Below are 26,150 nucleotides of genomic sequence, written 5' to 3' on the forward strand. Positions count from 1 at the left end.
AGTGTACTTGCTATCTGGAAGCTGTGCTTTGGCACAACAAGTGTGGTAGTGTGTGGGACTGGGAAGCTCCAAGGTCTTGTACGATAATAAAGAAAAAGCATATGCCTCTGGATTGGATGTTTCTTGCATCACATCAGACAGTGTTAATACTGGCTTTATTTTTAACATTGGAATTGGTTTTCTGAATTCATGTTCATGCTGTTTATATGTAGCTATTGCTGTTGTTTTTATTGAAGTCCTTAATTTTAACAAACCCAAGAAAAACAAGTAGATTATTACTGTCATAAATACATATACAAATGGTCTTAAATTTTTAAAGATTTACTTAAAGGAGCATTCTTCCTATGCCGTGAAGAAATACTACTGAACAGCCTGAAGTTTTAAATTGTTTCAAGTAATACATTTCTTTTTTAGTGATGACTAGATAAAGCTGACAGATGAATGTTAATATTTACTCTACAGTGAGGTCCAAGAAAATAAAAAACCTTGAAAAAGTCCTTCAGAATAATAGGCGTTCCAGTGAAAGTCTCCTGGATGGTGAGAGCTCAGGCTCATAAACAGCCTAAGAGGTTACTACATGTATACACTCTGAAATTATGGTAAATGCAAAGTAGTTCAACTAAACATAAGGTTTATTGCAATCTAAGGGCATACAAGTAGTTTGACTCTATTGATGTGTTTTAAGTTAAATAGCCACAGAATCCGATTGTATGGTCACTCTTCACCTAAAACATTAGAACATCTTAAGTGCAGTCACTCAGAAGTGACAACTCAGAGTCCCTGAGCAGGAGCAGGGTCTGGGCAGGACCTGTAAGGCCTCTTAGTGCCCTCAGGGCCTTGCTACCACCTGTGCTATATGGGTATTTCCTTAGTCCTGTGAACTGTCATCTGTCATGTCCCTTGAAGTTGTTGGACTTGCAAGGAAACACAAGCAGTGGACATTCAGAGTTGGTATTTCGTCTTATAAGTGTATATGTTACTAATGTTGACCAGGCAGTGTGTCTTACAACAGTAATGCCCTGAAACACCATCCTGGAGTGTATAGCCAAAGTTGTTTTCCAGGAACGGTGTACCAAGAACACAAAAGCAGCTGTATTGTTCAGCCTGAACATCCAACCAGCCTGGTGTCCCATCTCTGACAGGAGCTGGACCAAGGGGGAAGAAAATAGATCAAATGATTGTAATCTCGAGTTACTGGAGTTGGTATCTTTGTCTTTACTAGCTCCCAGGGCATTTTTCCATTCATGAAGAAAACCCAAAGAAATCTGTTTTAAAATCTATGTAAGCTTCTAGCACCTATGGTGCCCCACAGTAAGGGTTTCTACAGCTTAACAGTGCCTTGTGAGGAAGAGTACCCTTTTTTCTGTTCATTTTGAACTTGCCAACATAATTAATGTAATGCCCTCTAATGTTTTTGTTGGAAGAGATGGTGAAGAAATGCTTCTTACTCATCTTTTCCATGCTGCTTATGAATTTATAGTTCTGTCACATTCCTCCCTTAGTCATATCTTTTTCCAAGCTGAAGACTACCAGTTTATTTAATCTTTCTTTATACAAAAACTTTCTATACTTTGATTGTCCTTTTACCTTTTTTCCATGTCTCTTTCAATTGTTCTGTGATTTTTGAAATGAGTGGACCAGAACTGCATATGACTTTTGGGTGCTGGGTATGCAAGTGTATAAAGATTCACAATGTGAAGAAAATTTATTTAGCATTCTGTTCTCTTTCCAGTAACTCAGCTTGCCTCTTTGGCCTCTAGTCACGAAGCTGATGTTTCAGTAAGATTATGTACTATAACTATGATCATACTCAGAGATGGTAATACTCAGTTTAAAAAGAAATGCCATGTGCACATATGTGCACTATGTTACATGCAGCTATATAACTTTCCGTTACCACCCAGTCACTCAGCATCACTAGGTTCTGCTTCCATTTCTTGCCATTGACTGTCTTTTCTACTAATCTGTGACTAACTTTGTGTCATCAGGTAACTGCCTACCCACTAGGATAAATTTTGTCATGTAACCAAGAGAACGAGCAATTGAAGACATAATGAATGTTTACTCAAAGTGCATTTGCTAATGTTGGAGGAGGAAATCTTAACTTTAGCAAATTACTACTTTATTAGATCCTTCAGTGATGCACTGATGTGATTTTACAGATTATTTCTGTTTGTTTTGTTTTGTTTTTTTAAGATAAAAGGGATATAGAAATGGTTTTAGCTAAGTACAACTTTAAAAATGTTTAGCTTAACAGTGCTCTTCTTAGCTTACAATCTTCAGAACTCCCTGAATTAAAAAAAACCTTATTCTTTCCTTACTAAACTCCCCAAATATCTGTGTTTTTTGGACTGAGATTAAGAATAGGAATTATAATGTTTGGAGGGGTTGGGGCAAGGAGGATAAACTGAGAGGGAATTCCTCCATGATCCTTGTATGCTAAGTCTGCGTTGTCTATGTATATCTGAAATGTATTTATTAGCTAAGTCTTTCTGAAGCATTAAATAATAAAATTCAAATGTGACTTTGTGGTTTGAGAAGGCTCTTACAGCAGAGGGAGGACTTAGTTTAACATTCAAGGAGGAGGTAAAACTCTCTACTTTCATAAACAATGCCAGGGAAAACACTTCAGGTAGAAGAAGGGAGAGGTGTCTCCCTGGCAGTCAGCATATTGTGTTTTAATCTTGGACTGATATTTTGGAATGAGGTGTCACAGTTGCATAGTTCGGGGGTTTTTTGGTGGTTTTGGTGTGGGTTTGTGGTTTGTTTGTTTACTTGTTTTTGTGGTTATATGTATTTTTGTATATATATATATATATATATATATATTATAGTATAAGTGGTATTATAGGTGGAATAAGTTATAATAAGAGCCATAGTAAGGTATTGGCTTTGGTCGTGGACTGGGACAAGCTGCAACTCTTGGTAGTTCCTGAGCACGTATGGAAAATTTAGACCATCTGAAATGGTAGCTGAAAACTGTTTCTGCTGTATCTCCCGTTTTTGGCACCCTCTCATATTCTTGGGGACTTTGATGTTGTTTTCTGACACTTCTGACAGCAGTCAAAAGATTTTTATAAAACATACTGAAGCCTCCCTGGCTTTTTGAGTGAAGGTGTTGGGGCATGCTACGAAGTCTAAATGCATCTTTGTTCTCCAGTGCAAAAGTATCTTTTCAAAGACGAGGCGCAGAATTTGCTGAAATTGAGGGAGAATCAGTGAGTGGTAGCAAAAACATTATATTAATGTCAAAGAAAAGGTAAAATATACTGCTGCTGTTCTATGAAAACGGTTTTTTATTCCTTGGGTATACCAGATATTTAGATGATAAGGGGCGGGCAGAGAGGAAAGATTAAAGGAATTTGAGCATAGCTTCATAATGGGAGGGGTTTCTCAATATCAGATGCACCATGACTGGATTTTTTTCTTTATTATCCTCTCCACTCCAACATCATGGCCATGGATGGTGAACCCAAGTACTGTAGTTACTCTGACAGTGCTGAAGCACTTGCCCCAGGTGGTGTATGGATGCAAACATAACTTTTGATTTTTTTGCTAGATTTGCCTGTGAGTCAATGTATCATTTTTGGGCAATTTGGCATCAAATACTAGTAATATTTTTGTGGTATTTGTCCTGTCATGTTTATAAAACTAGTTCTTTAAATTCCTCTGTCTTATCACTCTATTTGGTGATCTCCAACATTAATCTTCCCATTCTGTCCTCTTCATCCCATAGGCCTGTCTCGTTCTAGTCCATAGAGCTTTCTTCCATCAGAGAGGCTGAAAAGGGCAGTTTGGATTCTGTAATATTACATTAACAGAACCACATTCCTCATTTTTCTGGCTGTGAGTGTTCCTTGGAGAAATAATGAAGATGTAAAAAAGTTTTTCTTAGCAACACTGGCTGTTACAGACAGCCCACTATCTGCCAACTCAGTTTTAATCGCCTTTACAATATGCCAAGATTTCTACCGAGAAAAGTGGCCTTAAAAAAACTTGCGCAACTTCATTATCCTCAGCTGCCTTTGGAATACCATCATCTAGTGAGAATTAATTCATTTTGATGGCGTTGGTGTTGCCCTGTAGCCATTCCAACTCTTAGAACAATGATGGGGCAGGGCCATTCCCTTCCCCTGTCCTGTGCAGCAGAGCGGCTTAGATTGCTTACACGTGAGATACCCTTCTTGAAAGAGCTCTTCCAGTGTGATGGCAGCTCAGCTGAACCATGACAGCAGAGGCTGGAGAGGACACAGGGCTTGCTTTTCAAAAAGGCTATCATCCAAACTGTTAGTTACAACATTTTAAACAACTGTTAGATCACATGCTGTGTTCTGCCCTGTCCTTACTGTCCTTACCTAAGGTAAAATAAGTAGAAGACACCAAATGTTTCACACCATTTTTTGGGTTTGCCTTTTTTTTTAAAAAAAACAACCAAACAAACAAAACAAACAAAAAACCCCACAAACTTCTGATAACTTCTTCTTTATCTTAAATTTGTTTTAGATCTTCATTTCAGTCAATAAGTTTGCCTGGGTACTTTCAGCTTTCTATGGGAAGAATTGTGATTGTCTAGCAGAGAACAGAGCACTGGAAAAAGCTTACATTGAGCCAAAAAAACTTGAGATACATTTTGTCAAGTAATCATTTACAGTCTCTGAGCCCATTCTTATATAGTAAAGAGATAATTTGCTGAAGTCACCATCTACAAAGTAATTTGCACAGCTACAAAACATCAGAAACGGAATATATTAATTTATGCAGATACAGCAAATAGATTCAGTGTCCTTGGAGGGATCTTTGGATAAGCACAAACATATTTATTGAATTTATAAATCGCTAGGTAATTTCCTTCAGTTTGAACTATTGTGGCTCAGATGGAAACTAATAATTTTTCCCCTCATGTTTAAAAATATAGTTTTCATGCTTCTCAGGCAAAATGGTTGAGCAAAATATCGCAGTTTATTACAAAACAGTCTGCAGTTGAGATAGCAAGCTCAGTTCATTTCGGTATACCCACTCTATTTTTTTAATGTAAGAACTAAGCTGTAAGCCGTGCAAGAAAAATACATCAGAGTGACATGTATTTAAACATTTTCATCTTTACTAAATGACTTTGTAGAAGTTAGCCATGGAAGACCTAAGATGAACAAGAGCCAAATTCCGTTCCTGTTTGTATTAGTGAAAATTTTGAAGAAAGTCAATTAATTTTGTAAGGTTGTTTCAGCAGTATATATATGATGCTTAAACACAGGCGCAAACAGAAATAGAAGTTGATGTCATGCTTTATTGTTCAGGTTGTTTGTGTTTTCTCAGTAAAAAGCTCAGCAGCTGAGCACAAAGCTGTATTTTAGAAACAAATCCAGCTTTGCAGCCCTGGCAGACAAAGTGAGATGTCTTGCCATTTACTGTGTTCCCTAGAGGAGGAGCATAATTGTCATATGAGGGAAAAAATCTAGAACTGTTGCGTGTTGTGCAAGGGGCTTTAAAGAATGGCACAAAAGAAAGGGACAAAGAAAATTATATGTTTGTCAGAAGGCCTTAGCAACAAAGGAAAATCAGAATGCAATCTCTTCTTGGTAATGCGTAGTAAGATAATATGCAAATATTAATAAGGTGCCAGATGCTTTGAATCATCCATTAAATTTTGATCGAGACTTTTGTATTCAAAGTATAAACCGAGCTGATGACTGTACACCATATTGGATGTATGGATAGTGTTTCTTTAAATATTTAGCATAATCTCAAGATCAAAAAGTTTGTCAAGCAGAGAACCATGTTAAACGGGAGAAGTGCTTGAGCTATGAGGTTGCTACCTGGCTGTACATTCTGAACATGGCAAAGTGAATGTGGTAGATGCAGTTTTATGTCCTTGGCAAAATCAGAGTTTGAGCTCAGTGAAGTGGATGAGTTTTGGCTTAGGCACGTATCTAATTATGCTTTTAGGTCCATAGGGAACTGGAATTTTCATAGCCAGGCAGAATGAACTGAAGAAAAGGCAAAGGTTTTAAACAACGAAGTGCATGTTGTCCCTGAAAAAGGTTGTTTTGAACTTTTATGTGATTATAGTCTGCATTTTAATGACCCTTGAAAGAAAAAGGCTGCAGTTCTATGATTTGAAAGAAATTTATCACATTTATACTCAAAATGGACTTTTGCCTTTTGAAATATAAAAACAATTATATATGCTTTTTGAAGAGTGAGTTAAGTCTTGTTCCTTTTAAAGACAGTGGTAAAATTGCTGTTATACACAGCAGCTTGTTCAAAGCCAGTAGCAAATTCAATACAAAAGAATGGTGGAGAATAGAGAAAGGCAGAAGCGGATGGGAAGTTTGCCATCAATATAAAAGTGGGGAACATGAGAAATGACATAGAAAATCATTGCTCATACCATGACCGAAATCTGCATTGAGAGTGCTCTAGCAGGTTTGGTGGCTCTTTAGGGGGTAAGGATAATGTCAGAGCAACCCTCTCTCCAGTAACTCCTTACTAAACAGCAACAAGTGTGGCTCATTTTGTAGGCTTACTCCAAAGCATTTGTCATTTTTAGTGATAGAAAATCTTGGTGTGTTCATGGACATTTATGTCTATAATGTATGTGTGTGCACATCTTTAGCTCAAAGCTGCAATGAAGTTTTGTCTTTTGCTATTTATTGGGGATACATATTCAGAATATCTCTGCTGCACATTTGGAAAGTTAGTTTTGAACAGGGTCTGTGCATCTTCCCCATATTTCTTCACTACAGGAAAAGGTAACTTTGACCCTGGATCATTAAACTCTTATCTGTGAAATTTTGTAGGATGCAGTCCAGACATCACTGATGGCCTACAAAAATTATGGTAGATGATGTGTAACTGACCTACTTGACTGTATTAAACATAACTGTTTACTTCACTTTTATTGCAGTTGCGATTTGTTGATAAATAGTTGTGGGTTTCTATTACAGCTCTTGCGGTCTGGCAGTCTTTTAGTAACCCAGAAAGCTTGGGAACTACTATTCTGTGCTTTTGATATACAATGGCATTTGCCCAGAAATAAGCTTTGTTGGAGATACAGGTGTATATGTGCATGTTTCTTACAAATACCAGCAAATATTAATATTAATTTGCTTGACTTCCATTAATTCATTGAATACATGTCAATCAACAAAATTAAACTTTTTTTAGTTTGTGGAGCAATGCTTTCTGTAACTATGTTTGCTGAAATCTCTTACTAGATTAATATGAGAATAAATACCTGCAATTTAAAAATAAAATCTATGTAGACATGAACCTGGAGTATTGATCAGCTGATAGTATGAGCACATATGAAGCCTTTCATATAGCTTTTGCATTAATTCTGTCTTGTCTTGTTTTGATATTGTATATTCACTCAGAAAGACAGGATAAAAATAGCTTGTTTTGAATGTGCTCTGGAAGAAGCACATACATACCATTGGACATTTTATTAATTTTCTTTACAAATGGCTTGGAAACTAAAAAGAGCAAGGCTGTCACCATTAGGGTCATGCTTCCTATACAGAGGGATTCTGTAAATTAAGAATTGTGAGAACCACTATTGTCTCAACAAGTATGTAAATGGACACGTGGTGAAGCAGTATAATCTGGAAACGTTATCACCTGACAGTATCTAAGCTTATTACCATGCTTCCATATACATTGCTTAAAATTACACTTGTTAAAATGTTATACATTCAGAAAGCAAATGGGTAACTAATTTTACTTGGATTTCATTTATTGTTTTACCAGAATACACAATAAACACTGTATTTGTTTTTATTCATGTGAAATACATTTCAGCCTAAAGCAATGCATACAAGAATTATTGAGACTCTAAGCTTGTTTTTATAAGTACGGTGTGCATGTGGTTTACAGCTATTGCTTTCAGGAGAAAACTTAAAATACAAATTAATATAATATGACAGTGTAAGATCTGCATATCTCAAATTATTTTCAAAGTGCTAGTAATTATAACATTTTGCTACTTTCTGAAAAATGGGCAAATAGGTATCTTGAGACCCCTGGACCCATATTATATTAAAATTTCTGACAATGAGACATATGAAATGTGATGTCTCTGGGAATTTTATGGAACTTAACAAAATGACCATGCTTTTGAGAGAGAGATTCTAATGAATTGTTGTTACTTTTAGACTGGGTGTGAAACTCTCATCCTGAGACTGAGATTTCCCAGATGTATCTCTCTACCTTTCCAGATGCTTTTGCTGTTCTAGTGCCTCGATGTTTAACTGAAAACTTAAGCTTAACTTTATTTTGAAGTTTACAAAGGTCTTGTAAGGTATTGTGAGCACATTTGTGCCCAAAATAATTTTCAACATCGGTAGTCTACCATAGGAGGCTTTTATTCCACATAATTCAGTTTATTTTCCTTTGAAGAAAGTATTCCCAATTAAGAAAAAAAAAGCCCCAGAAAAATATTGGACTTCACGGTAGGATGAAAGGTGATAACATTTTAGTGACACTCTTTGGCATGTAGTTACTCTTTCCTGAAACTTTCTCTGCTACATCATCACTTCTGTTGGTGAGGTGTGATACACCTCCTCGCCTTTCAGGAACACTGAAGCTTGAGTGAGGGATATGTGTCTCCACCATGTCAAATTGTTGTGTTGCTATTTTGTATTCAAGGTTCGTCTTCATCTCTTTCAATTTTCTTTACTTTATTGGGATTCTATGTTACAGAATTGAGACTAAGAAACCAGAACTTCACAGTAGCTTCATTCCATGTTTTACTTTACAGAACAACTAAAGTTCCGAATTGGCAATGATTAAAAAAATCTCTAGTGATTATCTAGTTTAAAACAACAATAAAAGGAGACACAAGCTCAGGCAGGTCAGAACACTTGATGGTTTTCAAGGGAACAGCCATGTAACTGTATGGATTTTTTTTTAACTACAATAATTATATATATTGGATATTATATTTAATCTTTAGGACTGTTTTCCTATTAAACAGAGACCTTTGTTGTCAAAGCCGTGTATGTAAATACGTATATTCATGTGCATGCATCTTTTTCCTTCTCAATAACTTCTAAATCCATTGTTTGATTTAAACGAATGTAATAGAAAGGTGGAGGTCTTCAGCAGATTTGCAAGTCAGGTGTAATGAAAATTGCTGATAGGTTGAAGTAATGAACAGGTTCTCTGCCACCTAGTAAACTGAAATGTTTTACGTAACTTGGTTCTATTTTATCAGAATTTTCAATGACTTAGGTGTAAAAAAAAAATAAAAATCAAAGACAAATCAGAAAATATAGGAAGCCAAGCTGATATTTTTTAATGTATTTTCAGTCAGTTATGATGTTGATACATTATCCTTATGCATAATATTGTTGACATTTTTTAAAAAATGTAAACAAAGAAAACCAAAATTAATATTTTTGACTAGATAATAGACCAATAATCAATGAGCCCAATTCAGTAGAATAACACTATAATATTCTATGTAGCATACTATCAGACTAAGAAAAGAGTAGGACAAAGCCTTTTCCACAAAGGTAATAAATGAGAAAAAGAAGGCAGAGAAACAAACCTAACAAAAGGCTGTAAATCAGGACACCTTCATAGCCCAACATACCAGAAGGATTCTGACCTTGTTAATATGGAGATGAGGCAGCATGAGCCGGGCTAACAGGGGAGCATTGCTTGTGGTGGAAGATGTATCTGGTAATTCCAGCAAGAGGTGAGAAGTTAATGAGAGTAGAGTAGTTCTTCATTCTGCTGCAGGGACATGGTGGCAGAAATCTCTACAGCAGAGGTGTCAAACTCATTTTCACTGGGGGCCACATCAGTCTCACAATTGCCTTCAGAGGGCCGAATGTAATTTTAGGACTGTATAAATGTCACTTCTCCTACCCTGCTCTAGAGGATGCATCTCTTTGACCCTAACAAAATTATATCCTGCTGGTGCTGATTTTTTGTGTCGTCCCCTCCAGATAGCTGTTATGTTCTGCTGGTTTTGAAACCTGGTGTCCTTTTTGTGTACTGGATGAAGAGACAAACATGCAAGATGGTGGAATAGACTGGGGGCTTCTGAGTGGGACTGGGACCATGATAATGACGAATTATTTCACTGTTTGGTGGAACAGGGAAGGACAAAAGCGTGAATATAGTTGGAACAGTGAAAGAAGAGGACACCCAGGAATAATTTACTTTGGCCAAAATACTTCATTGTCTTTATCTTCTCTCCACATAACGATGTATCAACTGCACTAGGGGTAGGAAAAATACTCCAACAATGAAGTAAATTGAGAACACTGCAACAGATCTCATACAGAGACCCTTACATAAATCATTCCTGCCTTGCTAGGAAGTGCCGTCATAAAAACAAAACCAAACAAAAATTAACAAAACAAACAAACACACAAAACCACCCCCACACAAAATAAAAGATGGAAGAAGAAGTGGAATGTCCATTTTGGTCAGAGAAAAGTGAGCAAAGCAGATCCCCTGGGGCCCCATCAAAGGAGATGCAGCTGCCTTTGTGGATCACATATGAAAGTGGATGCTTGCAAGCCTGGCTTTCTTCATATTGGAGCTTTGCACGCAGAGTAGGAGATGATGCTGCTCTTGGGGACATTGCACTCTTCAGTCCTCTGCTGACTGTGAAATTTTCATTTGGAATCATAGTCAAGTGACAGATGCCAAGGAGGTACGTTTTTGTCCCTAGTTCCTTTTCTGGAGGAATTCAGGGATCTTGACATAGAGAATTTCTTCAAAGCATTGGGCAGGAATGATCTGGGCCAAATGTCTTTGTTTACTGTTTCTGAAAATGGTTGTAGGGATCAGCTTTGTGTATAGAATTTTGAGTTCCCAGAAGCCAAAGTCAATACAGCAGTCCTGTCTTTACTTATAACGTTACACATATTTTAGCCAATAAAGGAATTATCTATCAAGTAGAATTACTTAAGTTATAAAAGTTACAAATACCATCATTTAATTCAAATACAAAATTTTATAGGATAAAAAACATGGTAACTAAATTACCTCTCAAGTCTGTCTTAAGAAAGCAAGCATAGATCAGATACACTTAATGACTATAATTAACTAGTTTACCTTTATATCTCTGATTAGCTATGGATCAAAAGCCTCTCTATTTTCCTTTATCTTTCTTTAAAGTAGAATATAATTTCTATTGTGAATGTCACATTGGTTGTGTTCTATGTGACAATGAAATTAACTTGCTTGGCCGAATGGCAAATCTATTATTTCAACATGTACTCATAGTGTGGTTAGAAACTCTGAACTAAAAATAAATGCTTCGCATATAAGATAATTTCATTTCATGAACTTGTGTCAGCTTATAATAGTGTTAATAAAACTTTTTTCTTAAGCATGTCTCATCAGAATGAGTAAAAGTAAACTCTTAAAAAACAATTCTTTTGAACTCGTCTTAATTTTCTTTTTACACTTTATGAAAGGGAAACTGGTAATTTGTCATTCATCTAACAAAATAAGTTAGTAGGTCTGGGCTTAGTTACACCACCCGCCTTTGATTTTAGAATGATTGCTGTAATTGATGGTACATGCACTCTTAGCTTGTCCCAATCATGGGATGAAATACTTTAAATTTATGGAAAAAGTTTAAGGTAATGTATTTTCCCTTGTTAATTTGGCTAAGAAAATACATGCTCCAGGTAGAGTGATGGGTTTGTTATGCTGCAGAATTGCACTTCAGCTCAAATCTCTGTCTGTCAGCCTCCCTGATGCTGTTTGTGTGCCAGTAACCACAACTTATTTTCAGTCTTTTTTTTTTTTTTGTCTTGTTTCTTTTTGAAGGTGTCTTAGAAAAAGAATGAAAACCTGTGTGCAAGAAGCTGGAGCAAGCTGACTGTACATATGATTGTTTAATGTGCCAAAAATGATACATGCAAACACTGGGAAAAATTCTTCTTCTTGACTTTTAAATTTCATTAGTTTATCTTATAGTCTTTTTAGTAGCATTATTAGATAAAACTGTCTTTAAAGAAATGTGATTTTTGAGTGGTGTTGCGCTGAGCTTTAGGTTTCTTAACTGTGTCACTAGAATTTTTTTTTTCTAAAGTTACTGAAGTACTAAAATAAATTACAGTTCCTTTTAAACTGGCTTAATTTTTAGCTGTGTTTCACCTGATTTCAGAAGAAGGCTGAGTTCAGTTTTTAATTAAACTTGTGAACTGAAGTTGTAAGTAGAAGGTCTCTTGTCTGTACATAAAAGATCTGATATATAAAGTTAAGCACTACATGTATATGCATGATAGTAGCACTATTTTTAGCTGCAGTGTTCAAGTTCATAGACTCTCAAGTTCTTATCTGAATATTTTAACTGTTTTTTATTACAATTTTTGGATATTTTCAATTTTATATTTATATAAAATCCTTTCAGTTTTTCTTTCTACCTCTTATTTCTATCTTTTATAATGTATTTTTCCTTCATTCTTTCTTACCTTTCTGCTTCCTTTTTCTTTTTTTTTTTTTTTGAAACTCTTCCTTTGTGAAACATGCGTTTCCCCACCCCTCTGATATGGGACATAATATTATACATCCACCTTCCTTCTTATTTATTTTCTTCTCTCCACCCTTCCCTTCAGTGTACTTCAAGACCTTTCTTTCTTGGGTCACCCCAAAATATTAATCCAATACTGTCACCACCAATTCTGAGAAGTCAGGACCTAATTTTGGGAAAATGGCACATGAACACTTAAATGTATTCAGGCTTTTCACTCCTCTTGCCAATTCTGGTCAACAAAATCCATTACACATTAGTCGTTCATGTGCTGGAAACTTTTTTTCTTATAGCGCTCATATTCTGAATGTTAATAGCTTTCTGTAATACAGCACTTTGTGTGGAGGAGGTTCAGATAAGTAACCCTTAAAGCCTTGGATTTCTTCCAAAGTAGTTTATTGGTTTTCTATTTATAGTATCGTGTCTGTCCATTGTTAATATGCCTGACCTGTTGGATCAAATCTTGTTCAGTGAGCAGTGAAACCAACCCAGCTGCTGTGCTGCGGGTGTGTGCTCAGAGCCCACAGCCCCTCTGGATCCCACCGCACCAGGATTCCTTCCATCCCTGTTTCCGTGAGCCTCAGCTTGCTGAGTTCTGCTTGTGCACTAGAAGGCAAAACTTTGGACCATCTTTTCCTCGGTAGAGGCACTAATTTGGGTGTTTCTCAGCCAAGTCTACCTACATACTGGATTCTGTAAAATATCTGAGATAATTGCGTTTCTATACATCTTTCTTTCAAATACAGGTTCGGAAGGAAATGGACAGAGAGAGTACTGCGCAGACAGTATGACTTCATGTGCGTTGTTTGGTTGGATACACTGAAATTAAAGTTTTTTGCATGATTAATTCTTGATTCACTTCTTTCTGTGGTAACTATAGGATTAAATATTTATTGTTGATTTTCCTCTAAACTGTCTCCATGCAGTCTTGAAAGGTGAACAAAACAAGCCAACTTTAAGTAGAGGATAAGGATTTATTTTGCGTTGTATGCAGTACAAACATTCTGTCAGAATGTAGAGGTCTAAGTCAACACAGCAGTGTGACATGGTTGATTCATGTTCAGGTTGTACTCTGCTATAACTCGTGAGTCCTTCTGTGGATAAAGGAAACTACTTAAAAGTGTAGAAAAATTACATTCTGCTGTTCAGACCTGTGGCATATCTAGTCCTATACTCTGTGTCTAACAGTAGCATGTCCCCCATCATCTCTATTAGAGGGCATATCCCTGCCTGTTTTCCCTAGCATTTGCTCTGGACATATTTTTCAAGGCTTTGTCTAATGTCTTTTAAACATGCTGCTACTGTTTGCTTTCACAGCCGCCTATGGCAACAAATTTCAGACACTCAATATCTACTTCATTAAAAAGTACTTGATCTTTTTGAAACTTAGCTCCTACAAATTTCAAGAAACATCCCCTACTTCTGTTATTGTGGTACACGGTGAACAATAATTTTGCCTTCACTCTGTTTGGTGTTCTTGCGATGATTTTGTACCACTTGGTCATATTTCCTCTCTCCAAACTATGGACTCTTACCCCTTTTCAGTGTGTCTTCCTAAAGAATCTGATCCAGCCTCTTAATAATTTTGATTATCCTTTTTCCTAATGCTTTCTCAGTTCCTGTATCTGTGAAATAGATTTATCCTGCTTGTTGATAGCTCTTTTCGCCCTCTTAATTGAATTTTAACCGATTTTTCTCAACATACCCCATAAATTGTCAAGAACATTTTGAAATTTTAATCAAGTCTTCCAGCATGCTTTCAATTTGTGCTGCTCATGTTTTGATTGAAAACTTAAGCACATTTCATTTCTAGTCCATAATTTAGATGGCTAATGAAGACAGGAACAAAGACAGATACACAGGAGAATCCTCTGAATCCCTTTTAAAACATCCTCCCATTTTTTCAATGAGCATGATATTACCAACTGCTTTACACCTCCGCTATAATAACCTGGACACAGTTTCTGTGGCTTGTAAGAAAGTTTTTATTCAAGATCTAAGTATATGTTATTTTCAGCTTCTCCAACTGGATAATGGGGCTCGTGACTAGGAAAGATGAAAATCAAAATTGATTGATGTGACTTTTCCAAAATGTATCCTCTGCTAGGTGTTTACATGTAAAAGGTTTTTATTTACTTGTTCAAGTATTTTCTAGAAGTTGAAGTTAAAATAACTAGTTAATTATTTCTCAACTTCTATTGCCTGCCCACCTTTTTTTTTTTTTAAATATGGGTAACATTTTTGTCTTTTCCAGTCTTCTGATACTTTCCTCATGCTCATGATTTTTCAGAGGTGGTAAAAGTTCTCTATTAGCCTCAGCCAGTACCTTCAGTATCTGAAGATGAAGCTCAATAGGCCCAACCAATTCGAAAATATTTAAATTACCGTAGCACTCTTGGATCAGTTCCTTCCTGTATTGTTTAATAGGAACTCAAGTGTTGATTGGTATTAATCATAATAGCTAGGAGATTTAAGGCTGCACTGAAGATTATGACTGTATATGGATTCCAGATTAATGGAAAACAGTCTTTATAGTAATGTTTTTCTGTAATAAGCATGCATAATGATTTTAAGAACCAAGGATAATCCAAGAATGATTGCTAGTTCCTGAAATTCAGTTCTTTGCTATCTTGGGCAAATGTGCCCTAACATGCCATAAAACCCTACTCGTAAGCAGAATTTTAAGTGCTATTGAACAGGTTACTAGTGTTGCAGTGCTTCTGTTCCCACACTGGTGTTCAGACATTGCAGGAAAGAGCACACTACTGATGTGACAGAAGACATGAAAACCCACATCTTAGAGCAGAGGTGTCCAACTCATTTTCACCAGGAGTCACATCAGCCTCACGGTTGCCTTCAGAGGGCCAAATGTAATTATGGGACTGCATAACTACTCCTACATTTGTACAGTCCTAAAATTACATTCAGCCCTTTGAGAGCAATCGGGAGGCTGATGTGGCCCCGGGTGAAAATTTGTTTGACATCCGTGTCTTAGAGCCTCTGTGGTTCTGACAAGCAGATATAAATGCCATATTAGTATGCTGTATACATATGAGCCCCTCTGTCATTTAAATAGGTATAAAAATAAAGCATTAGTTCATAACCATGACATGTTTGTTGTTATGTGCTCTGTTTTCTCAGTAGCTGAAACATTGCGATTTCATGGTTCCTGTTTGGGGAGAGAAGGACATTCTTGTGCTGTGTTGAGGGAGTAGTAAATAACTGATTAAATTTAGTGTGTTACAGAGATACCTATTGTTTGTGAAGAAACTGAAAGCTTTATGGACCATTAAAGTGTTCGTATCAGATTTTGAGCAATTGGAGGGCAGTAAAGATGGAAACCTCTTTCTTTCTTGCTCTCATTTTAAATTCTGTCTGAGTAGCACAGGCTCTGCTGCAACCTTAACTGACATAAACTATCTTTTTTCTTAATAATAAGTAAACAGATAGGGTCCTTCTCGATTAAAATATAGTCTGAATGCTACTACACTACATACCCTTGGTGCAGCTTTTGCTCTTATTCTCTCTCTGAACCTAAGGGTATAACAGCATGAAAAATACCATGCTTTGTTTTAGTAAATGCAGTGTTTTGCTGGATTTGTTTGAAGGTAGGTATTGTTTAAGCTAGATGAGGCAGATAAAAGAAATACATTTTGCTCTTGAAATGGAAAATGGCAACATTTTTTATAGTCTTTGTTCCTGCAGGAGTTTCTTTCCCAATATTCTATAAGCTCAGAAGAAATCTTTCTCTTATGCATCAGAATTTCTGGGCTTAAAGTAGAGGTCTCTCCACACTGAGTCAAGTTTCAGCCATGGTTTTCCTCTGACAGGCCCAGTAAAATTAGTAAATGCTATGGACCCAGGCCTCTTAGCATCTCTAGCAGACTTCAAATATGTAAGAGACTGCAGCAGGAAAGAATAAAATATTCTGTTCTCCATTTTCAGCAAGTATGAGCAGGAAAATAAGTAAATTGCAGCATAAGAGACTTAAGTTAAGCATCAATAAGGTCCTAACACATGGGATGGGTTGCCTGAAGAGACTGTAGGATTTCTTTCAAGTGGAGATTTTTAGGGACAGGTTAGACGAATATCTGTTAGAAGTAATATTTGTAGAAATTAACCATATATATGGACATATGGACTCCATAAGCTTTAGAGGCCCCTCCTGACCCTCTATTCCGTAATTAAGTGCTGAAGACTGAAAGCTTAAAGGGCTTTTAGGCATTTACTGAAGGAAGCAGGAAGATAGTTCTGATAATCTCTGAGGGATCCCAGTTGCCAAGGGGATACACAACAACATAGCATCAAGCAAACAGTCTGCCCAAGCCCACCGACGCAAGACTCTGAAGAGTAATAACAGATTCCTTCTAGTCTGTCTATGGCATGAGCGCTTCTATTTTTAATTCTTTCAAGAAGCCTGCTATTACTTGCACATGCACGCACACATACACACAGGCAGGCACGGATGGTATAATAGAATAGTGACACAGTCTGTTATAATCTATTTTAATTAGAAAAAGCCTATTAGAAAATTGCCTGCAGTATGGCGTTAGTACATGAATATTAAGACTTATTACCGCTGTCAAAAGAAAGGCTCAGAATACTTGTTTGGTGCCAGTAGCTATTTTTTATTCTTTGTTTTTGAATATAAACAGCAATTTGAATCTAAGCAATATTCAAATATTAATTTCTAATGTTATATATATATTAAAAAATCTCTACTCAGTAGGAGTAATTTCAAGATGAAGTGACTAAAAGTGTAGGGTTAGGAGAATCACAATCTTGGAATTTTTGCATTGTTTTATTTAATATTTCATGCCATCCTTAGTTCAAAGAAAAAAATACTGTTGTCACTTTGATAAGGTTCTTTTTTGTGCGAATTTAAAAAAGTTCCCTACACTATTTGTAACCATACTGTTAAGCTGGTACTTACAAAAAGTGAAATAAATAATCTATTAAAATTGTCGCAGACAACTGCATAATATAAGGGATCTGTGTAAATAAGGGCAGTAAATTAGATTTGTGCGGTTCTGTCTTGATTTTAGTGCTGGTAGAATAGCAGTGGTCTTACTAGCAGTACTAAGTTGGTGCTGCTCACAGTGAGTTGCAGTCAGTCAAACTGCAAAGCCTGACAAGCTGTATACCTGCAGAAATGAAAGAACAGAAATTTTAACTTTACAGAAATTTCAACTGCAACACGGAAGTCAAGAAGCCTTGAATGTGTTCCCTAAATTTATGTGGAATACAAATTAAAGCTTGATTAGGAAGATTCATTCAGAATTATTTTGGTCTTTCCATTTTCCTGGAACATAGCCACCTAGAAATTGCTACCGTAAAATTTCCTGGTATTGAAGGAACTAAGGCATTTGTCGCACCTGCCTCTTTTTTTTTTTTTTTTTCCTCCTCATTCTTGTGATGCCGTATCATTTTTTTGATACACTCTAGGTTTTATATAGCTTTTGGCCTTTTAGGCTGGTTAAAAGGCTTTTAGGGCCTTTTAGAGGTACTGTATGATAGAGATGCTGTGAATGCCTTTTACTGAAACATCTCTTGTGTGCTGACCCAGCTGTGCAGGCTGCTGTGCTCCCCACTGGTCCAGTGACCCTGCAGCTCTCTGTAGTTGTTCTGCTGCTCTCATGGTGATGCAGCAAGAAGATGGGAGTTACTCCCTGGAGCAATGGCATGAAGTTGTTTATACCGTATGGGAGCTAGGATGCTTACTACTACAAATTTGCCCAAAACATGGGCTCAGGACTGTTCCCAGTGAATAGAAAGGCTGCAGATACCCTGGTCTGGGAGGGACACCAGTGTTATGAGCCGTGCTGGGTCACATCCCCTGCCCTTAGGGGCTGGAGAATGAGCCCTGGCTCTGGCTCACTGCTATGGGAGTAGCTTCGCGGTCTTGCTGCCATGGTGATACACTCAGGCCTTGGAAGAAGCTGCATCAAGCAGTTCCTGCAAATACACTTAAAGAACTGTAAAAAACTGCAGGAGATAATGGTCATCTTAGAAAGACTGTGAGCCATTCTGATGAAGAAATGGCTTAAAGCAGTGTCCCAGATATATAAACTTCTGTATCTTGGGCACTTCTTATTTTTTCTTGACAGTACCATGAAGCAATAGCTTAACATTTTTCTCTAAAGTTCTACTGTGCATCAAACTGCAGCCTTAGTTCTGGACACCTAAATGTAGTCATTTCTAATTCTTTTCACCTGTTGCCATGATTATACTTAACAGCAGGGAAAAAAGGTCCCAATTTTATTTGTTTGAGAAGTATGCTTTATAAGTGCTTGAAGATTTTTTTTTTTATGCTGCATTCTTGTAAGATTTTTGGTAACATATTAGAAAAACAGATTTAAGCATATACTTGGAATGTATAGGAGTGTCTAATATGCATTATATTTAAAATATGCACATAACCTAAGGACTGTATTCAGTGTTACTGTTAGGTAAAACGACGCATTTCGCACTAAATTTTAGAAAAATTGTTTCTGTTTGTCTGAAGAAGTTGTCTGCTGTGTTTTACATTGTCACAGACTGGAATAAAATGCTCATATCTGATTTGCTGTGAAATGCATGAGCTTGTTTCTTCTGGGATGTGCACTAGTTCAGAAGTTTGGAAGATAATTAAAACAAAAAGTCAGGCCTTTTCTTTATGCATACAGGAAAACTTTCTTATAAATTTGAAATGTTACCTTTTAAATGAAATGTCAGGAACAATGCAAATACTATGAAGTTGATTTTCAGCTACTTTCCAATATATTTTCCCACTTTCCATCTCTTTATAAAGTTTTTCTTTATGTGAAATTTTCATTACAGGGCGATAATGAAAATTAAGAAACTATGGCAACAGAAGTTAGACTTCTATATTTTTATATGTATGTGTGGTTTTGTGGTAATTTTCTTCAGTAGAAAAATACACATTATACTTGTTTGAACATTCAATTTCAGAATAAAATATACTTTACATTCACGCAACTATGTAAATCACGTGTTACATTTTCTTTAGGAGGTTTACACAGTTGTATCTGGTCTAGTACTGCAGGGTTTCATATAGTAGAATAAGGTAGTGCTATGTTATGTTTTCATATTTAATCTGAGATGTGGAGTCCATTGCCTATCTTGTTGAGCAACAATCTCCCATTATTTCCTTGAATCCCATCCATCATGTGTGAATTTGTTTTCCTTCTAAGTACTGTGGGGCAAGGACTTACTGAAGTGTCTCAGTTGGTGTGACAATCATAGTAACAATGTCAGTTACTTTGCGTAGCAATAAAAAAATGACTTTGCTCATCAGTGTTCTTGCAATGATGTTTTATTTCAACCAAACACAACAAAACTCTCAAGGCTTTTGAGTGCCATCCTAAGTGCGTACTTCATCTGCGAGGCACAATCAGAAAATACGTAGTTAATGTAAGAATCATTATTTTAATGCATAATGCTTTCCTTCTGGTACAAACAGAAAACAGTTTACATTATGAATATTATTTGTGACATGAATTATTTAACAAAACCTAAGAGATTTAAAATATATCTCAAGGTGATACGTGAAGGATGGTTTTGAGAGTGTTTTCATCCTGAGGTGTTTTTCATGTTGACAGCTATGGCAGTAAGATCTTCAAAGAACTTTAGATCTTATGTAAAAGTTTTAGAGTCTCAGGTCATTGACTGGAATGTGCTCATGCCATTAAAACTTTTTTAATCTTAATCTCTTTCAGTCCCAGCAAAGATGCATTGTGATCTTTGCACTGGTATGCTGCTTTGCAATTCTGGTTGCACTGATATTTTCGGCAGTGGATATTATGGGAGAAGATGAGGATGGACTCTCAGAAAAGAACTGTCAAAATAACTGTCGGTAAGAGGTAACAAACAAAACTTCTCTTTTGGGGTGGACAAGAATATATATGTGTTGTATAATGGCATGTTGCAATTACCATAGTCCTGTGGTGTAATTCAGAAGAGTAGGTAATGGAGGAAGAAATGGTTTCTTGTTTTGAATTTCTGGGTTTGGAGCTTGGTTTGACAAAATAAAGCACACTTTTTGAAGGCATTTTGGAGGTACGTTTTGAGCAAGACCCTTGTGTTAGTTCAATTATTTTGTAAGCCTAGGTCAAAGCCCATTACATTTCAGTAAATGAGTACTGAGGTGGCTCCCTATTCTGTCATGTCTTTCTTTCATCCAGAGCTTTTGTCTTTCTCCAGAAAGGTCGCTGATCACTTTTGACCTAAGACTGCTGATTTTTTTATATAGAGAGACTTTTTATAGCAACTCTTTGGTGCTCTCCCCTAACTGACACAGTGGCTTGCTTAGGAACTCTGAAGAAAATTAGAGATACAGTCAGAAATACTGGAGTATTGACTATATTGGATTAAGATCTGCCTCAGACACCTCCCACAGTAGTGTATATCTTTAAATTTTAGATTAAAGTAGGTGATTGGATTTTTGGACCTTTTATTTCCAGACTATGAATTTCATTTTGCCACTCCTCACTGTCAGGTTTCTCAATGAATCTGCTCATCAGTGACCAATGCTTTTCCTTCATGGTCAAAGTCCTCTTCTGTCCACCAGTAAAGATGATTTAACAAACATTTGTAGACTTCATTCACAACTGTATTCTACTTTTTTCAAGGCTTTAGCTTTTATACAGAGCACCCTCTCAGATTCGTTCTGTGGAAGACCAGTCATCTTTAAATAACTTTGCAGAAATCCATTCTAATCTGATCGGGGAATTGCTGGAGTGGGAAGGGGCCTCTGGGCACCCTCCAGTCCTTTCCTCTGCTCAGAGCAGGGTTGGCTACAGCTCAGGGATATGCACAGCCGGGCTTTGCACAGCTCCAAGGGTGGACTCTGCAGCCTTCCTGGGCAACCTGTGCCATTGTCTGTACAGAATCTACCCAGCTACCGATGCCTGGGTACACAGTGAGTGGGAGATAATTGATATTTATTTTTTGGAATAAGCTAATTAAAAATTAATGTTTGTTTGAGCCTTTTCTCCTTATTTCTGCAATTCTTTGTTGATTTAGTGTGGAACCTATTTGGGGATGGTACCTTTCTATGCTGCACCTGTCACAGTGCAGTTAGCAGCAATTCACAATTCAGCAACTAGATTATGTTTTTTGCAATTATACTGGATTTTTACAATATTTTTTATGTGCTGTTTAAAAAACGAGGGGGAGAGGGGAGATTTTTTTAAGTTTCCAGCTCCTTTCAGATAGGACATACATACAGCATCAGGTAGCTTTGTCCTGAAACCCATGACCCTTCTGACATTTTTTTTCCAGCATTGTGTTTTGGGTTTTGGTTTGTTTTGGTTTTGTTTGGTTTTTTGTTTGTGTTGTTGGGGTTTTGGGGTTTTGTTTTGTTTTTGGTTTGGTTTGGTTTGGGTTTTTTTTTGTGTGTAAAATGGCTTGGCCCTAATCTATTTGCTTTCTTGTATGCCTACAGTTCTGAGCAGCCTTCTAATATCTTGTCTGAATTTTCTAGCGTTGAGCTAGCTTTCATATCCTCATCAGGGCCTTAGGTATTCTTTACTGTGAGCTGTTGCCTTCCAAAATTTTTAAAGATAACTGCATGTGTCACCTCTACACCCACTACCCCCATGTGTGAATCTTTGACAGAACTAGGTCAGATGAGGGGAAACTCTTTCTGCCTATGGGCTTCATTGTGCTGCACATAACTTCAGTACATGCAACAACTACTGCACCATGTTTAGCTCTTAGTTGTATCAACTAACAACACCCATTTTGTTCTGGGTAGCTGCATAGGAGGAACTTAATCTTCTTCACTTTGTATTTTTCAAATGGAAAAAATTCAGAGTGGGAGCAATATACAGTGCTATGGAAACCTGGGATATTATTTTTTCTATGTGTAAGAGGTTAATTGCTTTTGTCTCTTTGTATGGGTTATACCAATCTGGCTTTCTAAAGAATGCTCACCTTTGCTCGTTGGTGGGGTGTATTTGCTTTTTCATCACTTTTGTCTCTCCCGGACTGTGTTAGATCAACCCAGGAGTAAATCCAGCACATTGACTTTAAACATAAGAGTCAATGAAACTGCTCTGCATTTACAGTGATACAAGTGATCTCAGACCCCAGCTCTATTTTAAGGTGCCTCTCACAGTGTGATTCAAGTGCGTGATGTAGCTACTAATGCACGAACCAGAAGGCATATCAATGCTGTGTGTGTACTGTCTAAACCATTTCTAATAACAGTATCTGAGTGCTGGCAGCTGCTACCTGCTAACGTTGAATCCTGCTCTACGTGAGGAAACTGGGCTCTTTTAGGTGTTAAATATTTTGCAGACTTAAGTGCTGTAAGATCAATTGCTGCCTGTGGCATATATTTAGTACTTGGGATAAGCACTTTTAATAAGTAAGACAAGAATTATTGAATTCTTATATTTCTGCTGTGTGAGTACTCTCACTGAAATTCAGGAATAGGCACTTATGTTTGCAGGATGTGCCGAGACAGAATGACCAGAATTACCAAACATCACTGTAAAACTTACTGTGTCTTCCACTAATAAATACATTGCAATTCGAATAAAGAGGTGAGGAAAGGTCTGTAAAATTTATCAGGCACATTAATTCGGGCTTCACAATTGAAATTAGAATCTGACTGGAAAACTGTATTTGTTTAGATAGACTATTTAGGTAGACTATTTTATTTTTTTACATCTGGACCAGGTCTGTTAAGAGGCAGCTTTTCACTTCAGAGGGTGCTGAATACTCTTGGCTTTGTTCCACAAAATTTGATTTCAGAATGCTGGACTTAAAAGGACAAACGGCTTTTGACCTTTCCTATTAAAAGAAATATCAACTGATTGACATTTAAGGAATAAAAAAAAATTGTAATGGCTGTGTAAAATTGAGCTTTTGCAGTTTGTGCTTGGTAGGGGATACAAATAATTCTCCTGAGACACCCACGTTAATGTTGTTAGGCAGACTTGATGGATGAGCCTGGTTAAAAGGATATGCTTTGCAGTCTGGGAGTTTTGCCTGTTTTGCTGTGGGTCCATTAGCCGCTGGATCTATAAAATTAGATTATTGTAATATGAAAGTAGTGCTTTTTAATGGCTGATCTATTGTAAATAAATCTTGGCTAACTTCTGACGTAATATTAGTCAAGACTTATTTGGTTTTGCTAAAACTGGCTGGTAAACTCTAAAAATGGTAATCTTGGAAACAGAAGAAATTACAACTGCTAAGAGTTGGCCTCTGCTATCTGTAGTGTTTGAATCAAAGTCACTTTGATTTATTACCAGTAACTTCGGCTGTTCAGTATGCCTCTTCTCCCACTTGTTGCTGATAGTCATGCTAGGGTTCCTGCAGAGCTTGCACATGCCCTAAATTATCCTTGTCTCACCAGCTTTTGCAATATCCATTGAAGTGGTAGTAGCAGCCGGCACAGCTCTCGCCTCTGGCTATGGATTTGGCCCAGTCTATTGAGAGTGTCTAAGGAACACCAAGATGGAAAAGGAAGGGATGGTAGCTACTTTCCATGGTTCCCAAGTTTAGGGTGTAGTAAAGCTCTTGTCATAATGATTTTTTTTTCCCCGCTGTTTTTCCCCTTCTCTGATAATGGGAGGGTTTTCTTGTTTTGTGTGTGTATTGAAGGTAGATTCTGTATGATGCAATTTTCTGATTTTGATAATTTCTTTTGTCCTCTGAGTAATATATAATGAAGGCACTTGTTCTTTGGTGTTCGGGCTTGCGTTGGAGGAATTTACTTTTCTGTATGGCACAAGTGGCAAAGCTGTTGGGTTCACTTGGTGATTGTATGGCTTGTTAGGCCAATTCTGCCCTATAGCAAGTAGATGGTGATACTTAGGTGGTATTTGTGTTTGCTTTGGAAATTGTTTGGATTCTTTTGGGTGAGGGTCTGTATCTTCCTTAATTTCAGTATCCTGCAGAGGAGCTGAATCTTCCTGTTGAAATGCAAAGCTTTAGATCTCAAAAGTACCGTGCAGCACTGAGTTGCAGAGATTAAATCTAGCTGGCTATAATAATTATTTACATTGATCAGTTATGTGTTGTGTGCATCGCGTTCAATCTCATTAGATTCTTTATTCTTAGGTTGTAAGAGAGGACCCGCAATTGTAGCCCACAGTTGATTTTTTTTCGCTAGCTTTATAAATGTTTCCTTCAACTCCTCTCTGCTCTTTCACCAAGTAGGGTTTTGCAGCACTATTAACTAAACATACTGCAACACATGCTTACGTTGGTTTACCTTGAAAGTGCTTTGCCCTCGACTGATTGTGGGGGAGATTTTCTCTGCGTTGCGTGGGTTCTGAACATAGCAAGGTTTATATTGACTGATTTGTATTTAATAAACAAATGATGACAGGCATAATAATTAAATGTCTAAACAGAACAAGATGCTCAGATTTTGAAAACAAGCCTGTTAAAGAGCAACTGAAGATTTCTATTTACAAAACACTTATGCCACTTGGCATGAAAATGCCTTCTGTCAACATGATGACTGTTGTCTTCTTGTTTTGGGGTGATGAAGAGAATGAGCTATAAAACCACTTAATTTATAAGATGATCCCTATTTGCAGTTGTTTTTATTTTTGCATCAAAAGAAGGAATACCCTTGCAATTGAAGTGTCTATGGCTGGTCGCTGCAAAGAGCTAGTGAACCTCCTGCGAAGGCATTCAGTATCCTGAGCCGGGGAGGGAAATCGGTAATTCAACAAACTTGCACAAGAGGAATCTCCACCTTTTATATTTCATTTAAAAGACGTATTTCAGTGGAAAAGATACCAGTAAGAATTTTTTTCCTGCACTGATACAAAAAAGAATCAATTTGTTTACATCTGCTTTCAGCTATAAAGAATGTCTTAACAGATGAAAAAGGAGTGCCAAAACTTGCGATCTATTTAGATCTTACTCTTTTTGCATTACTGCCAGTAGGTAGTCCATCATTAATTGCATCGTATGTATAGGTCTGGGCTTCAACTCGTTTTGTCCAAATACTCAAGCCATTCTTTTTCTTGTACTCTTTGTTCAGTTAAATCTAATGGTTTCTTCTGGAGTTTAGGATAGAGTGCCTTAGAGTCTCCTTAAGGCAGCTTTCCCTGTCATGCTAAGTATTGCTTAGGCTGTAATACAGAGATTGACATGTTCTGTAGTCCTGCAAGTTAAGTATGTGTTTATTTCTCCTTTCATGACTTAGAATTTGTGGACTCACATCAGAGAAAATGTTCCAACCTTAATAGAAGTCAAAATCTAATTACTTTAAGGTTCCTGAGTAATACAGGTGGGATAAAGGAACAATTCATGCTTTAGAGTAGCCTTTTTCCCTATGATCAAATCTGTCTTTTTTCTTTTGCTTTTTTTCTTTTCAACTTAACACACTCAGGAAACTCAAATGACTTAATCCCAGCAGGACTCATAAAATTCCCAAGGTCATTTTCTTTACCAGGTTGTAAGCCTGCTCTAAGCAGAGTTATTAAATCTAAAATCACTGGTCATTCTTCTGATCCTGAAGACTGATTTGCAGCATTTCAGAGAGGTTTTCGTTCTGCCTGGCAAGAATAGTGATCTAACTTAATAAAGCTCCCTGATAAATCCTGTGGGAAAGGCATTAAAAGGGGCTAAATTTTCTAATAGAAACTCTGAATTCACACTACACTTCAGGATGGCTTGT

The 26,150-nt window shown here is 36.9% G+C and overlaps 1 protein-coding gene across 6 annotated transcripts in view; it reads left to right on the top strand.

The window, feature by feature from the left end:
• PLD5 (phospholipase D family member 5) overlaps positions 1-26,150 on the top strand; it is a 175,347-nt gene that overhangs the window by 48,350 nt on the left and 100,847 nt on the right. For 2 of the 6 annotated variants that reach the window (XM_065835115.2, XM_071806222.1), the window contains exon 2: positions 20,218-20,354. The exons of 1 other annotated variant lie outside the window; for it this stretch is intronic. In XM_065835115.2, the coding sequence (XP_065691187.2) occupies positions 20,218-20,354 (137 nt within the window). Of the gene's footprint in view, positions 1-20,217; positions 20,362-26,150 lie in introns of those variants that run through there. 3 more of the 6 variants (XM_071806224.1, XM_071806228.1, XM_071806227.1) reach the window with 3 other exon arrangements.

Source organism: Patagioenas fasciata, chromosome 3 (assembly GCF_037038585.1).
Source record: "Patagioenas fasciata isolate bPatFas1 chromosome 3, bPatFas1.hap1, whole genome shotgun sequence".
NCBI lineage: Eukaryota > Metazoa > Chordata > Aves > Columbiformes > Columbidae > Patagioenas > Patagioenas fasciata.